Source organism: Chrysoperla carnea, chromosome 1, assembly GCF_905475395.1.
Source record: "Chrysoperla carnea chromosome 1, inChrCarn1.1, whole genome shotgun sequence".
In the NCBI taxonomy this organism is placed as follows: Eukaryota; Metazoa; Arthropoda; class Insecta; order Neuroptera; family Chrysopidae; genus Chrysoperla; species Chrysoperla carnea.
Genome location: NC_058337.1, coordinates 83,989,900 through 84,003,240, shown reverse-complemented (window position 1 = coordinate 84,003,240; position 13,341 = coordinate 83,989,900). Strand labels below are relative to the sequence as shown.

General features: G+C 29.8%; 3 protein-coding genes across 3 annotated transcripts; all 3 read left to right on the top strand.

The window, feature by feature from the left end:
- The first annotated feature begins 1 nt into the window (after position 1).
- LOC123291611 lies at positions 2-440 on the top strand. The gene is made up of 2 exons (XM_044871959.1): positions 2-136; positions 197-440. The coding sequence occupies exons 1-2, from the start codon at positions 21-23 to the stop codon at positions 438-440; spliced, it is 360 nt and encodes a 119-aa protein (XP_044727894.1). The 5' UTR covers positions 2-20.
- A 1,079-nt stretch (positions 441-1,519) lies between these two features.
- Positions 1,520-2,618, top strand: LOC123305634 (28S ribosomal protein S31, mitochondrial). Its single transcript, XM_044887410.1, has one exon. The coding sequence runs from the start codon at positions 1,561-1,563 to the stop codon at positions 2,569-2,571; it is 1,011 nt and encodes a 336-aa protein (XP_044743345.1). The 5' UTR covers positions 1,520-1,560; the 3' UTR covers positions 2,572-2,618.
- A 5,464-nt stretch (positions 2,619-8,082) lies between these two features.
- LOC123300389 (UV excision repair protein RAD23 homolog B) lies at positions 8,083-12,609 on the top strand. The gene is made up of 6 exons (XM_044882963.1): positions 8,083-8,336; positions 8,406-8,484; positions 8,546-8,714; positions 10,283-10,614; positions 11,332-11,672; positions 12,433-12,609. The coding sequence occupies exons 1-6, from the start codon at positions 8,271-8,273 to the stop codon at positions 12,541-12,543; spliced, it is 1,098 nt and encodes a 365-aa protein (XP_044738898.1). The 5' UTR covers positions 8,083-8,270; the 3' UTR covers positions 12,544-12,609.
- The last annotated feature ends 732 nt before the right edge of the window (positions 12,610-13,341 follow it).

Below are 13,341 nucleotides of genomic sequence, written 5' to 3'. Positions count from 1 at the left end.
ACTTTAACTTACAACAAGAAATGGTATTTACTTCACCTGTTGCTCTTGATTCTTTGAGGCGATCGTCAAATAAAAAAGTTGATGACCAAGCTTTTGAATGGTATAACAAATATCATTGGATTGTTGACGAAATTCGGTGAGTACTCCAAATAATAAGAAACTCATTTAAGCAAATTTACCAACATATTCCCCACAGAAAATATCAAGATGAAGTTAAAAGAATTGAAAAAGAGTATGCTGTTAAGAAGAAAATTGTTGTAAGGCCTCGTGATAATCGTACAGTAAGACCATTCCCCGAAACAACAAATCAAATGTATGGATGGTTAGTACAAAAGCCAGAATTCAAATTAGAAAAATATGGACCAGATTTACATCCAAAAAGACCATTCCTTCCCCCGGACTATTGGGACGAATATGAAGATAATAAAAATACTATGTAAAAAATGTTAAATCAACAATCAAATTATTGGAAATTAAAATATATTATGTATTTTTATACCATGTATATGAAATATATCAAGGTACACTAAGTTTAGTCCCAAGTTGGTAGCGCTTAAAAATATTGACGCTACGAACAAAATTTTGGTATAGGTGTTCATAAAATCACCTAAGTAATAAGTCCATTTTCGGTTGTCTATGTCCGTCTGTCTGCCAACACGATAGCTCAAAAACGCAAAAAAGATATCAAGTTGAAATTTTTATAATGTGCTCAGGACATAAAAAGTAACGTCGAGTTATTCTCTACAACTTTTATAAGCAATGTTAATACGACTGAAGGCAGAAGAAACGAGCGATATTCACAAAAAACTGATTTTCGTGACCTTTGACCTTGAATATTTAAGGACGCGCACGCGTGACACATGTGTCTTTTGAGACAACATAAGTACTATCAAAATAAGGGTTTGTACAAAAATTCAGCTTATTCCGTTAGATTCGGAGGTGAAACCCTAAGATGATTGGAGTCTTGGAAATTATTGAAACATTTACTTGCGCTTTACTTTTTTAAACGACATAATGACCCAAATTAAAATAAAAACAATTATTTTAATGTTTTAACATATAATTCTTTGACAAAATTTGTGTTGTAAAAATTCCTGTATATGATGTGTACGATATGTGCGTATGTTTTACAAGATTTTAAATAAACATTTCTATTAAATATTATGTATCTATGGGCGTCTCAAGCTATAGTTATTTTTATTATCGTCAGATAATTAAGTCTTTCGTAGCATTTGAATTGATTATTTCACAGCTGGTATCGGCTATCGGCAGCCTAAAGCCAATTATTCCTGTCGTGAGACAAGCCGTGAAACGGACGTGTTACTGTTAGTCCTGTTAGTGTTACGACCTAACTTAATTATCTATGTAGTGAAGTTTCATTCAAGAAACACTAAAAATAATAATTTTGTTTTAATTAAACTAAATATGAAAAGTAGTAAATTAATTAAAATCGTTTATTTATAATGAGGTTTTAAATTTAAAGTTCTAATGTTTACAACTTTTAACAAATAGGTTATGTTAAATTTTTTAAGTAATTGAAAAATAAGTTTCTATTACGACATGGCATTACGAATTATTTTAAATAAATCATATATCCAATTTCCAAAATGTTATATTCAGCCAATTTTCGTCAATAATTATTGTAATAAAAACAACAAAACTGAAACGAAAGACCCATCAAAAAAGAAAGAAGAAGCCTCAAAAAAATTAAATTATCTTTTACAATCAATAATTAAAGATGATAACCCTAAAATTGAAAAAGCTGAATTTTCTAAACCAAAACCAAAAAACAGAACGAAGATACACGTGAAGTCTGATAAAAGTAAAGATGAAACGAAAATAATTAAAGCAGCCGAAGATGTCGCAAAATCACTAGGAGGAAATATAGAAAAAACAAAATCTGAATTAATATCAAGGCTACTATCGTATTCGGATGAAAAAAAAGTTGATACTACGAACATGTCTCAATTAATTTCAAATATGAAAGTAGAAAGCCAAAAAACTCCATCACGCAGTGAACAAGCACGGCAAATTTTAAAAGATAAACCTCCAATTAAACAACGTTTCACAAGATCAACATCAGTTTCACAAGCAGAACGCTTAGATTTATTTGGGGGAGATCCATTAAATATTTTCTCAAAATTGGAGACAAAAACTGAAAATATTGCCTTAAAAACGTGGAAACACCTACAGAATCGTGAATTACGACTAGCTATAACACATCCACCCAGTAATTATTATCAACAAATGATATTATGGACGGAACAAGGAAAATTATGGAAGTTTCCAATAGATAATGAACAAGGAATGGAAGATGAACAAAATGTCTACTTTGCGGATCATGTATTTTTAGAACCGTTGTTAGATGATTGGTGTCCGCGACAAGGGCCAATTAGGCATTTTATGGAATTAGTTTGTGTTGGTTTATCCAAAAATCATTTTTTAACGGCAACCGAAAAACGTGCACACATTGATTGGTTTAAAAGTTATTTTAGTGAGAAAATTGATTTATTGAAAGAAGTTGGAGCTGTTCCTATAGATCATACAATGCAACCGGAACAAAGTGCTTAAAATAGTTTTAATATTTCATATGTTAATAAAAAAAACGTTGTAAATGATTGAACAAATGCTTATCATTTCGGCTTAACACCTCAATTCGTCCAAACATTAACAGTAGTTTCTGCCCAAGGTTTAAAAGGTTTTGTTAGGAACCTGATGTAATGTGCTTAACTTGTACATAAAAGAAGAATATTGATTTGAATGGAGCTAAGACTTAAGATGAACGAGAAAGTGATATTCACTAGACCTCTAGATGTACTAATTCCACAAAATACACGAGTTTTTCAATAAAAAAAAACTTTTAACAAAAAGAAAACCGACTTCAAAAGAAAAACTTTTCCAAAATAAATTAATATGCACTAAAAAGTAAAAAAATAACGAGAATATAAGTAATGTAATTAAAATTATTGTTATTTTTGGAGTCGGTGTCAGCCAAGAAAACAAACAACTCTGACAGAACTGTTTGCTACATTAGCTTGGCTGACACCGACTCCAAAAAAAATAATAATAATTTTAACTACGTTATATTCTCGTTATTTTTTTACTTTTTAGTGCATATTAATTTATTTTGGAAAAGTTTTTTCTTTTGAAGTCGGTTTTCTTTTTGTTAAAAGTTTTTTTTTATTTAGTGATTTTTAGTGAATCTGAAGTACACTCACTAACTTGTCACCAAAAAAAGAATCATCGAAATCGGTTGGCGTGATATTGAGTTATTCGTCCTCTTGCAGTGCATACTTAAGGCAAATTTAAGACTTTTATAGTTTTCTCATGGATGCCGTTGTCCGAACATGACCAAAATGAAATGGGACCACACGGGAAGCACTAGCTTTCAAACAGATAAAGAATCATCAAAATTGGTTCACCCAGTCGAAAGTTCTGAGGTAACAAACATTTAAAAAAAAACAGTCGAATTGATAACCTCCTCCTTTTTTGTTTGAAGTCGGTTAAAAATCATAAGATATAATCTAACTTTTAATTGAAATAATTTTAATTATTTGTATGAATTTTATAGAGTGAAGAATCATTAATAGAATTTCTTTTTCTGGAAGTGCATACATATTATGTAAAATGAAAAAAAAATTATTAATTTGTAATTTCATTGATAAGTTTTCTTCTTTCGATCTGTTTGATCAATAAAACAGATCAAAACATGTCACAAAAGTAAATTTTTAAATGTAACTGAAAATTAATTTTTTTAATATTTCTTTTTTACTTACTAATACATTTACCATCCTCCAATCTTGGTTTGTAACCCAGTTTACATTCGCAGTCGTTGACACTCGAAGCCATATTGCGTCGCGTAATATGAAAATCATCTGGACAATGTACACATTTATTTCTTTCTTGAGCGTAAGTACCATTTGGACATGCTAAATCGAGAACAAGCTTTAATGAATTTAAAAGTATCGCTAATTGATTGATTGTATTTAAACCGTAGTTGTTTTAAAGTTAGATTCAGATTAATTGAGGCTCAAAACTAGAGTGAGATAAAGACATGTGTTGTTTCTACCCTTTTTTCAAAACAATTCACTCATCTTTCGAGAAATTTTTATAATGAACAAGTGAAATTTAAAAAACCTCGACAAATTTTTCGAGTACGGAACCCTAAACTTGCACTTGAAACATATGTGAGAACAGTTTCCAATAAATGTATTTTTCTTTAGAGCCTCCAAACTGAACCGATTCTGAGGATCACGGCCTATTTTTTATTTGTTCCGGTTACGAAACCCTAAACTCGCACCTAAAACAAACCTAAGAAAATTCTCCATCAAGTTACCTTTCAACGAAACAAAAATCAAAATTGGTTCATTCGTTTAACGTTACGATGCCACAGACAGACACACACACACACAAATAGTGGTCAAACTTATAACACATTTTTTTTTTTCGGGGGTTAAAAATCATGGCCATAACTTACTTTCATTATTTCAAGTCAAAATTGTGCCAGGGACTTGCCTTATTCCCGATATTCTAATTTTTTTTAATATAATATAATTATATTTTTAATACAATTTCTGTTTAATCATTTTTTTATCGAATGTATAAACCCTTGGCGTACTTTTAATTATAAGGATTTACATTTAAAAATAGAAACATTTGCTTACGAAAACATGACCCCTCTAATCCTGAACCAGTATATCCAAAATCACACAGACATTTGTAATGACCAGAACGAATATCACAAGTACAAGTTGAGTGTTTATCGCAACAGGATTTGGGGGTGGTACATAAATTCTTGCAATGAGTCTGATCGTTAACGACTATATATTCACCACTTTGTTGATCTAAAAAACTTTAATTGTAGAAAAACTAATTGTACACCAGGAATAATATAATTTCAAACCTGTATGTAATGCTCTTCTTGCTAAACTTTCAAATTCTGAAAAACTATCCAACAAAAAACTATAATATTGACCTGGTTGGGATGCTAATTGAAACAATTCTTTAGCATTTCCGTTTCGAATTCCTATAATTATTTTACAGCGTTAAAATAATTATTTTTAAAAGGCAGAGAAAATGTTATCAGAAAAAAGGTCTACCTATTGTGAATATTACTACTCCTTCCTGTCGTAATTCCTCAGCTATCGGAACTGGATCACCCCCATTTGAATAGCCATCAGTCATAAGGAAAATAACTTTTTTCGAATCTCTACGACAATTTTTAAAAATAGTCTGCAATCAAAATTTTTATAATTTTAGGAGAATTTTTTCGAAAATAAGAATGAAAAGAAATTACCTGGGCCACTAAAAATGCTCCTAATGTAAAAGTAGCCCCGCCAGTATATTTCAAATTTTTTAAATGATTGTTGAGTAAAAGGCATTTATCATTGATTACAGACGGATTCGATATATGATCAATATTTATCATCTAAAATAGGTTTTTTAATTAGAATTTACAAAACAATAAATTTTTGCAGAATCAAAAGCAGTCTTATTAAAGAAGTTTTAGCAAGATTCTGCCTTATTGAGATCAACAAACTAGGAAATGTAAAGCTATGAGCACCAGCTGCAAATGAAAACAAACTTGCGCAATTTTGTAAAGTAAATTCGTTGTCAATATGTAATGGGACGGAAGATAGAAGAGTAAGAAGAAAAAATGTTAAATGATTATTACTGATTTTATATCAATAAAGAGTAAAAAATAATTTGAAATTAAATGCTTCTATTAATAATTTCCTTGTGACCAATTAGCTTTTGAACTATACACCATTCAAATCATTAGCTAGAAATCGAATTATTTGAATCAATCTCAAAATGTAAATATTTGTACGAAAAGTAAATGATTGATACTTGTTTAATTTTTTTAGTCTGAATTATCAGTATTAAAAGACAATTTTTTTGATTCTGTTTTCTAAATAGATTAGTTTCTTCTAATTTACGCTTGAAACACATACAATATTATCTTTCGAACTAAACGTAACAACTGCGACTCGTGTTGTTTCAAACGATACTAAAAAATCACTCAAAAGTTTTTTAACAAATTTAATTTCATTTTGGTAATTTTTTTCACCCACGCTGGATGAACCATCTATTAAAAAAACTAAATCTACCTGGAAAAAAAATTGAAAAATTCATTAATCGGAAAAAGAAACTTGTATCATGTTTCGATAACAATTTATACTTTTTTCTTATAATCTTTGATATTTTTTAAATTATTGCGAAATATTTTTCCCAATACTTCTAATTTAGTTTTCAAAAATGTTGTTTCTGTTTTATATCGAATTGGATTATATAATTTTCGTATTCCATAATTTAAAAATATATTATCGGATATTGATAAATTGTAACTTTGTACTAAAAAAATAAAAATCGAAAGATTAAAAGTAATCCAAAAATATTTCATGTTTATGGAAAGAAGTAAAATTTGTGTAATGATTTTTAAGCTAAAGTTAACCGTTTAGTACTTAGAATAACGATATGTTAAACATATGGAATACATCTGTTAGCTGTTTATCAGTCAAAGGAAGAGCTATTTATACTTGAAAGAGTGGTAAGAGATAATAAAAAGTGAAACTAAGCATAAATCATTTTTATTTTGATTGTATGACTATAGAAAAAAGAAAAAGCCCTTCATTTCTAATTCAGTACTCAATCATCAAAAATAAATTATAACATAAGCTCATAAGATGATTCTTATGGCCCACATCATCAACTTCGCAGCTGATGCTTATTATTTTAAAACTAAAAAATTGGAAAAATCTAGGAAAAATTAACATCATACCACATCATACCTACTCGGTATACCTACAGGAAAAATAATAATTTTATCAATTTATCGAAAAATTTTGCTAGTTTTCTCAGGGCAATTATTTCGTAACGATTTGTGTCAATACGAAATGTCTATACGTACGGGTAAAGGAATGTAAAAAAATGGTTTAAAATTTCGATTATCTGAATTAGCTATGTGGCTATTGAGATTTTTGTTATTTGCCATAAGAATTCTGCCGGAGAGTACATACATGTATAACCGAATAATAAATAATTTCACTGCTGTTATAGTCGCACGCAGTAGAATTGCCCACCGACTCTTCGATTTCTGCCGCGTGGTAAATAAGCCCCTGAGTCAATGTGGAGCATTTTCTCTCATAGGACATATATATGGCAGAACGGCCATTTTCGAGATAGAGGGCAAGGGGGAAATAAGATTAGTAAAAATTGAGAAAAAGTTCTGCCCCTCATCAAAAGAGCTTCTAATGATCGCACAAACGTTTATGGCATTATCTAAACTCTCCTTTGGATATAACTCTACGGAATTGTCAAGATCCTCGAATAAGAGTCAGGCCTTCTTCTGCCATATTTCAACTATTTCATAGCGCACTATATTTCTTTATCATGATTGGTTGGCGCTCCATATAATTCTTTATTATGATTGGTTTATCCACCATAATAGCTGAAATATGACTGATACAAACAAAAAGTGAAATTTGAGTGCCAAACTTTTACTCGAGTATATACTATTTTAGTAAGATATAGTTTTTTTTTAAAATTATTCAGTTTCCCACTTCACATAACGATTGGAGTTCTATCTATAAAGTCTTTGATCTTTGCTTTGACTATAGCATATAACATTATGTATATACAATCCAATAATGTGTCCCGAAAGTTAAACAAAAATATAGAGAAAGGATAAAACTTTAAAAGGAAATTTGAAAAGTGATACATTTTGAGCATCCATTATAAAATCCCAGTTTTTTAATGCTTTAATGTTTTCAATGTGTATTATACAAAATTAAGCAATATTTTTTATGAAAAATAAAAATGAGTTGCATTTTTATCTATTGTGAAAAAAGTATTTGCTACTTATAGATCAATAATTCTAAAAATAAATGCTGCAACGCAAATTGATCTTGTCAAAAACAAGTTATTTTGATTTGAAAAAGATTGTATTTAATGAAAGTAAATTCCCGCCAATAAAAAAAAATCATTCGAATTAAATAATAACGATATTATTCTTTAATTGAAATTTGTTGTAAAATGAAAAATTTTCAAAATGGCGTCATCGGCAAAATTGACGAGTTGTGCATAATCATTCGCGATACGTGATGTATATATAGAAGTGAAGATACTTTTGTATTGTCATCCGTTTCATTTGATATCATTTTGAAAAGTGTAACATAAATCAAAATATTCATAATTGTGGTTGAAAAGTAGTTCAACGTGTTTTATTGTTTTTTAGTGTTTAATTAGTTTTTCATCATTCAAAACAAAAAATGCTTATTACATTAAAGAATTTACAACAACAGACTTTTACCGTTGAGATCGAACCATCAAAAACGGTAATGCTTTTTTTTTATAAACACAAAACAATTAAAGAATTATTTTTCATATTCTTTTTTAAATTTTAGGTAAAAGAATTAAAAGAGAAAATAGAAAATGAAAAAGGCAAAGAATACCCTGCAGAAAACCAAAGGCTTATATATGCAGGTTAGAGAATTATTTTTGTATTATATTTAATATATTTATTAACTGAAGTCTTAAATTTTAGGTAAAATTTTATCAGATGAAAATGTTCTAACAGAATATAATATCGATGAAAAGAAATTTATTGTGGTTATGGTTACTAAACCAAAAGCACAAACTAGTCCTGAACAAGAGAGTGGAGATGGTAATAATACGTCGGCAACAACCGGTTCTACGGCAGCGGCAGCCACACCGTTAGTATTTAGTATATAAGTACTATTTCTTATAGCTCATGGGATATTTAAAAAAAATGAATATGAAGCATGATGCATTATTCAATATAAATTTCATTTGTAATTCAGGAAAAGAAAATAGCGAAGCGCCTGTTTCTTCCGCTATTTTTTGAGCGAGCGAATAAAAGTCCGTAAATAGTCTTAGTAAATAATTTATTCTTTATGGCTGATTCATTAAAAATAACGTTTATATTAGGAGTTATTTTCGATAGTTAATTTATTTTAATCTGGTGAAGTATATATTCAAAAAAGATATAGTAGGGGCGCCCATTTGTGTAGAAACTCGAGCGCGTCAGATTAGGGGTATTCCTTGGACCTTCCTTAGTTCCTCCACCCAATGTTAGCCCTAAACATGGGGGGCCTAGGGCAGACGGTCCGATTAGTTAAAACAAAATTGTGAGAGGTAAATTAACTCGAGAGCGACAGATTAATTTATGGTGGTTTAATTACATGCTTAAAAAATGTAAATTTCAATAATATGAAAATAACTTTTATCACGCTGGAGTTACTACTGGTAACAAACTGCGTCACCCATTTCTTTGCATCTCGCTTAAATCGTCAGATTATTAGAATGTACAATGATTTACATGTAACTAACCCACCATATCTTAATCTGACGCGCTCGAGTTAATTCAAACATCACAATTTCGTCTTTACAAATCTGATCGTCTGCCCTACGCGCGTCCCCCCTTATTTAGGGCTGATATTTGGTGGAGGTATTAAGGAAGATCCAAGAAACCGCTCATATCTTAATCTGACGAGCTCGAGTTACTACAAAAATCCCCTCTTGGGCTCCCCTACTAATGTATTCATTACAAAAGAATGTTTTTATTCTTCGATTTACAAAGATATTTTAATATTTAACACATATATATTGTACTGAATAGCGAGAAAACAAAATACTCAATCAAACCTCTATAACTTAGAGGTAACGAGTTTCGATCATCTGTTTAGAATCACTCGGTTTAATGAACTAATTACACGTAATGAAATTTTATCTCAATTTTAATTATATTGAATATTTACGATTTTTTAATTATATTTTGTTCCATTAAAAATCGTTTTAAAGTAAAAGAGAAAATAATCGGTTAAAAATAAAACATTATAATACACAAATAAAAATTATTTTTTCAACCTTCCAGTTTTTTATATCCTGAAACCGCTTATACATTATGCCGAGCGGTTATGTCATCCATACACAGACGTTCTAAAAAAATATTCTCTATATCTGAGTATGGGCGCCTGGAAAAAACTGGATTATATATCAGAATATCCCTGATGACTTTTTGATAAAAAAAAAAGGTAAAACTGAGATCATAATGGATCTAGTTATATCTTAGTGGATGTACAAAAGAAATCATCGGTGATATCTAGTTTAGATATATAATCTAGTTTTTCTCGAACTATACGATAGACACAGGTCAAAAAATTATATGTACTTTTGTTTACAATGTGTCGAAATGACATCAAGTTTTGAAAAATCAGATAACAAAAAAAATTAACAATAGAAATACTTTTAATCAATGTAGTGCCACAAATCCAGCTAGTGAAGCAGCGCCTACAGCTACAGTCACAAGTCAACCCTTAAGTGTGAATGCATCTAGCACTGAAGAACCAAGTTTAACAAGTGCTGAGAATGCATTAATTATGGGTGATGATTACGTATCAATGGTTCAAAATATAATGGATATGGGATATGAGCGGGATCAAGTAGAGCGTGCATTAAGAGCTAGTTTTAATAACCCAGATAGAGCTGTAGAATATTTACTAACAGGTATACCTGATTCGTTATATGGTGATGCTGATGCAGAAGATGATCCTACGGCACAAGTTGATATGGCCGGAGTCAATGCTGGTGAAGGTAAGAAAATATTTTAAGAATAAATTGATTCTCACAAATTGAATTCAATTTTAATCTTATATATCATTTGAACGGCCAAATTCTTAACATATGGAAAATTTTGGCCAAACTTTCCGAAACCATGAATTATTTAGTCGAATAAAATTCGTATTTTTTATATTGCGGTGATCAAAGATTAAACAGCAATAATATACGCTTTTAGGAAGTATATTTGGCATGATATTCGCTTAGCGAAAAAAATTACCCGAAAATTTATATTCTATTTTTAAAGATCTTTTCAAAAACATCCTGCACAGTTTCAAAAGAATTGTGTTTTGCGTTAATTTGTGGAAAACTGGAAGAGATTTGAACCAGAAATTAGAGTTTATTTCACTTTACCTAATGAGCTTTAAGCGTGGTATCGCAGACATATAGAAATTTTTTGATTTTTTTACTGAAAAACTGTTGGTCTACAAGAAAACTTTTACACCAATTACAAATCATTTTCTTTCAAAATTCAAAGCCCGATTCAATACCAATAAAACTATAGTTTTATATATACTCTGCGTCACAAAATGTGCAAAAGGTTTTACTATTCAAAGTGATATTACTGTATGATATGTTACAGCTATATCACTTAGAATGGTAAAACCTGTGCACATTTTGTGACGCAGTGTATGCATTTAATATTAAACGAGATAGGATCAAGGCATTCATTATTTGTTTTATTTATTACAGAATCTGCAGAAGATCCATTGGCCTTTTTACGATCACAGCCACAATTTACACAAATGAGAGCGGTCTTACAGCGAAATCCAGCATTATTAAATGCAGTTTTACAACAAATAGGACAAACAAATCCAGCATTATTGCGACTAATTTCACGTCATCAAGATGCCTTTGTTAGAATGCTAAATGAACCAATGACAGGAGAATCAACACCTGGCAGTGCAACAGGTGCACCCACAACACCCTTATTAGGCTCAACACCATCAGCTGCGTCTGGTGGGACTCCAGATCCAGCTTTAGGTCAAGGAGTTATTCAAATATCTCCGCAAGATAAAGAAGCTATTGAAAGGGTTAGTATCAAAGAAATTGAAATTTTGATTTCATTTTTAGTTCTAAATGATTGCATTTGTAGTTCTAAAATTAATGTGTCTGTACTTAGAGACTTTGAAAATTTTAAAGTGTTGGACTACTTACGATCCGCTTCGTTTAGTGTGTGGCAAAAATCAGAGAGTCAGTTATCTTATTATTACATTAAGAAAAATATTAAATATTCATCAATTGTATTCTACCGGAATAATTGGAAGATTTTCTTGCTCCATAACTTAAGTAGTACGACAATCTCTCAATATCACCCTTGCTCGGTGTTGGACTATCTAATAACTTCGCCAGGCAAATGTTTAGCCTTGAAAATATAATGTCAGATAATATACTCTGCTTCTATTACTATTAACCGTCCCTCTCAAATCCACATTTTAGTTCTTTAGAATTCTAATTTTGGTACGATAACTTCCTTGCAAGCAATCGCAGTTTCTTGAGAATTTTCAGGTTTGCACCTTGCCCTTTGAATGAACGTAAATTTTGTTTCAAAAATGTAATTCACTATGTTCAAAGAAGGGTTAAAATTTATGCCAATTTTCTTTTCTAGATCGTATTAAATACGAATACAATATAGTTTGCTCGTATTAACCTTTCACACGCCTAGTCTATTTTTTCTAGATTCTTCTTCAGTTTCTTGCAATTTTAGAACTATAAACAAGATATGCATGTAGTTGAACAGTTCTAGATCTGGAAAAACAACAAGAAATTAAATATTTAAATCTTGTGTTTCAGTTAAAAGCTTTAGGCTTTCCAGAAGCTATGGTAATTCAAGCGTATTTTGCCTGTGAAAAAAATGAAAATATGGCTGCAAATTTCTTACTATCACATAATTTTGATGATTGAAATGTGTGAAAGTCAAAAATGTTGGATTCAAAAAAATGTGAATCTAATATAACTTTTTTTTTTGTTCGAAGAATCAAAATAATGTATCATATTTTAAAAAATTTTTCAAAATGCCAATTTTTTTTTTTTTATTAATTAGTAATTTTTTTTTGTTATTCAAAATAATACCTATCTCACAAAAATAATTTTATGGGTTTGTTGTAACCAAGTTTTTTATCAATGCAAATTATTTGTTTCTAAACAAAATAAAAGAAAATAAATCTTATCGAATTTGCTTAAAGATGAGATGATATTTAATATATAAAAAAAAAAATATTTTTTGCTCTACTTTTTTGATTGTTTTCAGATTTATTCTTTGCTTAGGAATAAAAAAATGTAATAAGACTTATTAAAAATTATAATAATAAAATAGAAATCTGTTTATTATTTTTTATTTTATTTTTATTCTTTAAATTTGTATACCATGTATATATGAAATATACCATAGTATGTTTAGTCCCAAGTTTGTAACGCTTAAAAATATTGATGCTATGAAAACAAATTTGGTATAGGTGTTCATAAAATCGCCTGATTAGTCAATTTCCGGTTGTCTGTCTGTCGACACGACAACTCAAAAACAAAAAGAGATATCAAGCTGAAATTTTTATAGCGTGCTTAAGACCTAAAAAGTGATGTCGATTTCGTAAATGAGAAACATAGATCAATTGAGTCTTGGTTCCGTGAGACCCGTCTTGTAAACCGTTAGAGGTAGAACAAAAGTTTAAATGTAAAAAGTGTTCCTTATAAAAAAATAAATAG

Coding starts and splice junctions, on each gene's coding strand:
- LOC123300389 (XM_044882963.1), top strand. CDS start 8,271: ATGCTTATTACATTAAAGAATTTACAACAACAGACTTTTACCGTTGAG. Junction 8,485..8,545: donor CCAAAGGCTTATATATGCAG/GTTAGAGAATTA, acceptor CTTAAATTTTAG/GTAAAATTTTATCAGATGAA. Junction 8,715..10,282: donor ACGGCAGCGGCAGCCACACC/GTTAGTATTTAG, acceptor TAATCAATGTAG/TGCCACAAATCCAGCTAGTG.
- LOC123305634 (XM_044887410.1), top strand. CDS start 1,561: ATGGCATTACGAATTATTTTAAATAAATCATATATCCAATTTCCAAAA.
- LOC123291611 (XM_044871959.1), top strand. CDS start 21: ATGGTATTTACTTCACCTGTTGCTCTTGATTCTTTGAGGCGATCGTCA. Junction 137..196: donor TGGATTGTTGACGAAATTCG/GTGAGTACTCCA, acceptor TATTCCCCACAG/AAAATATCAAGATGAAGTTA.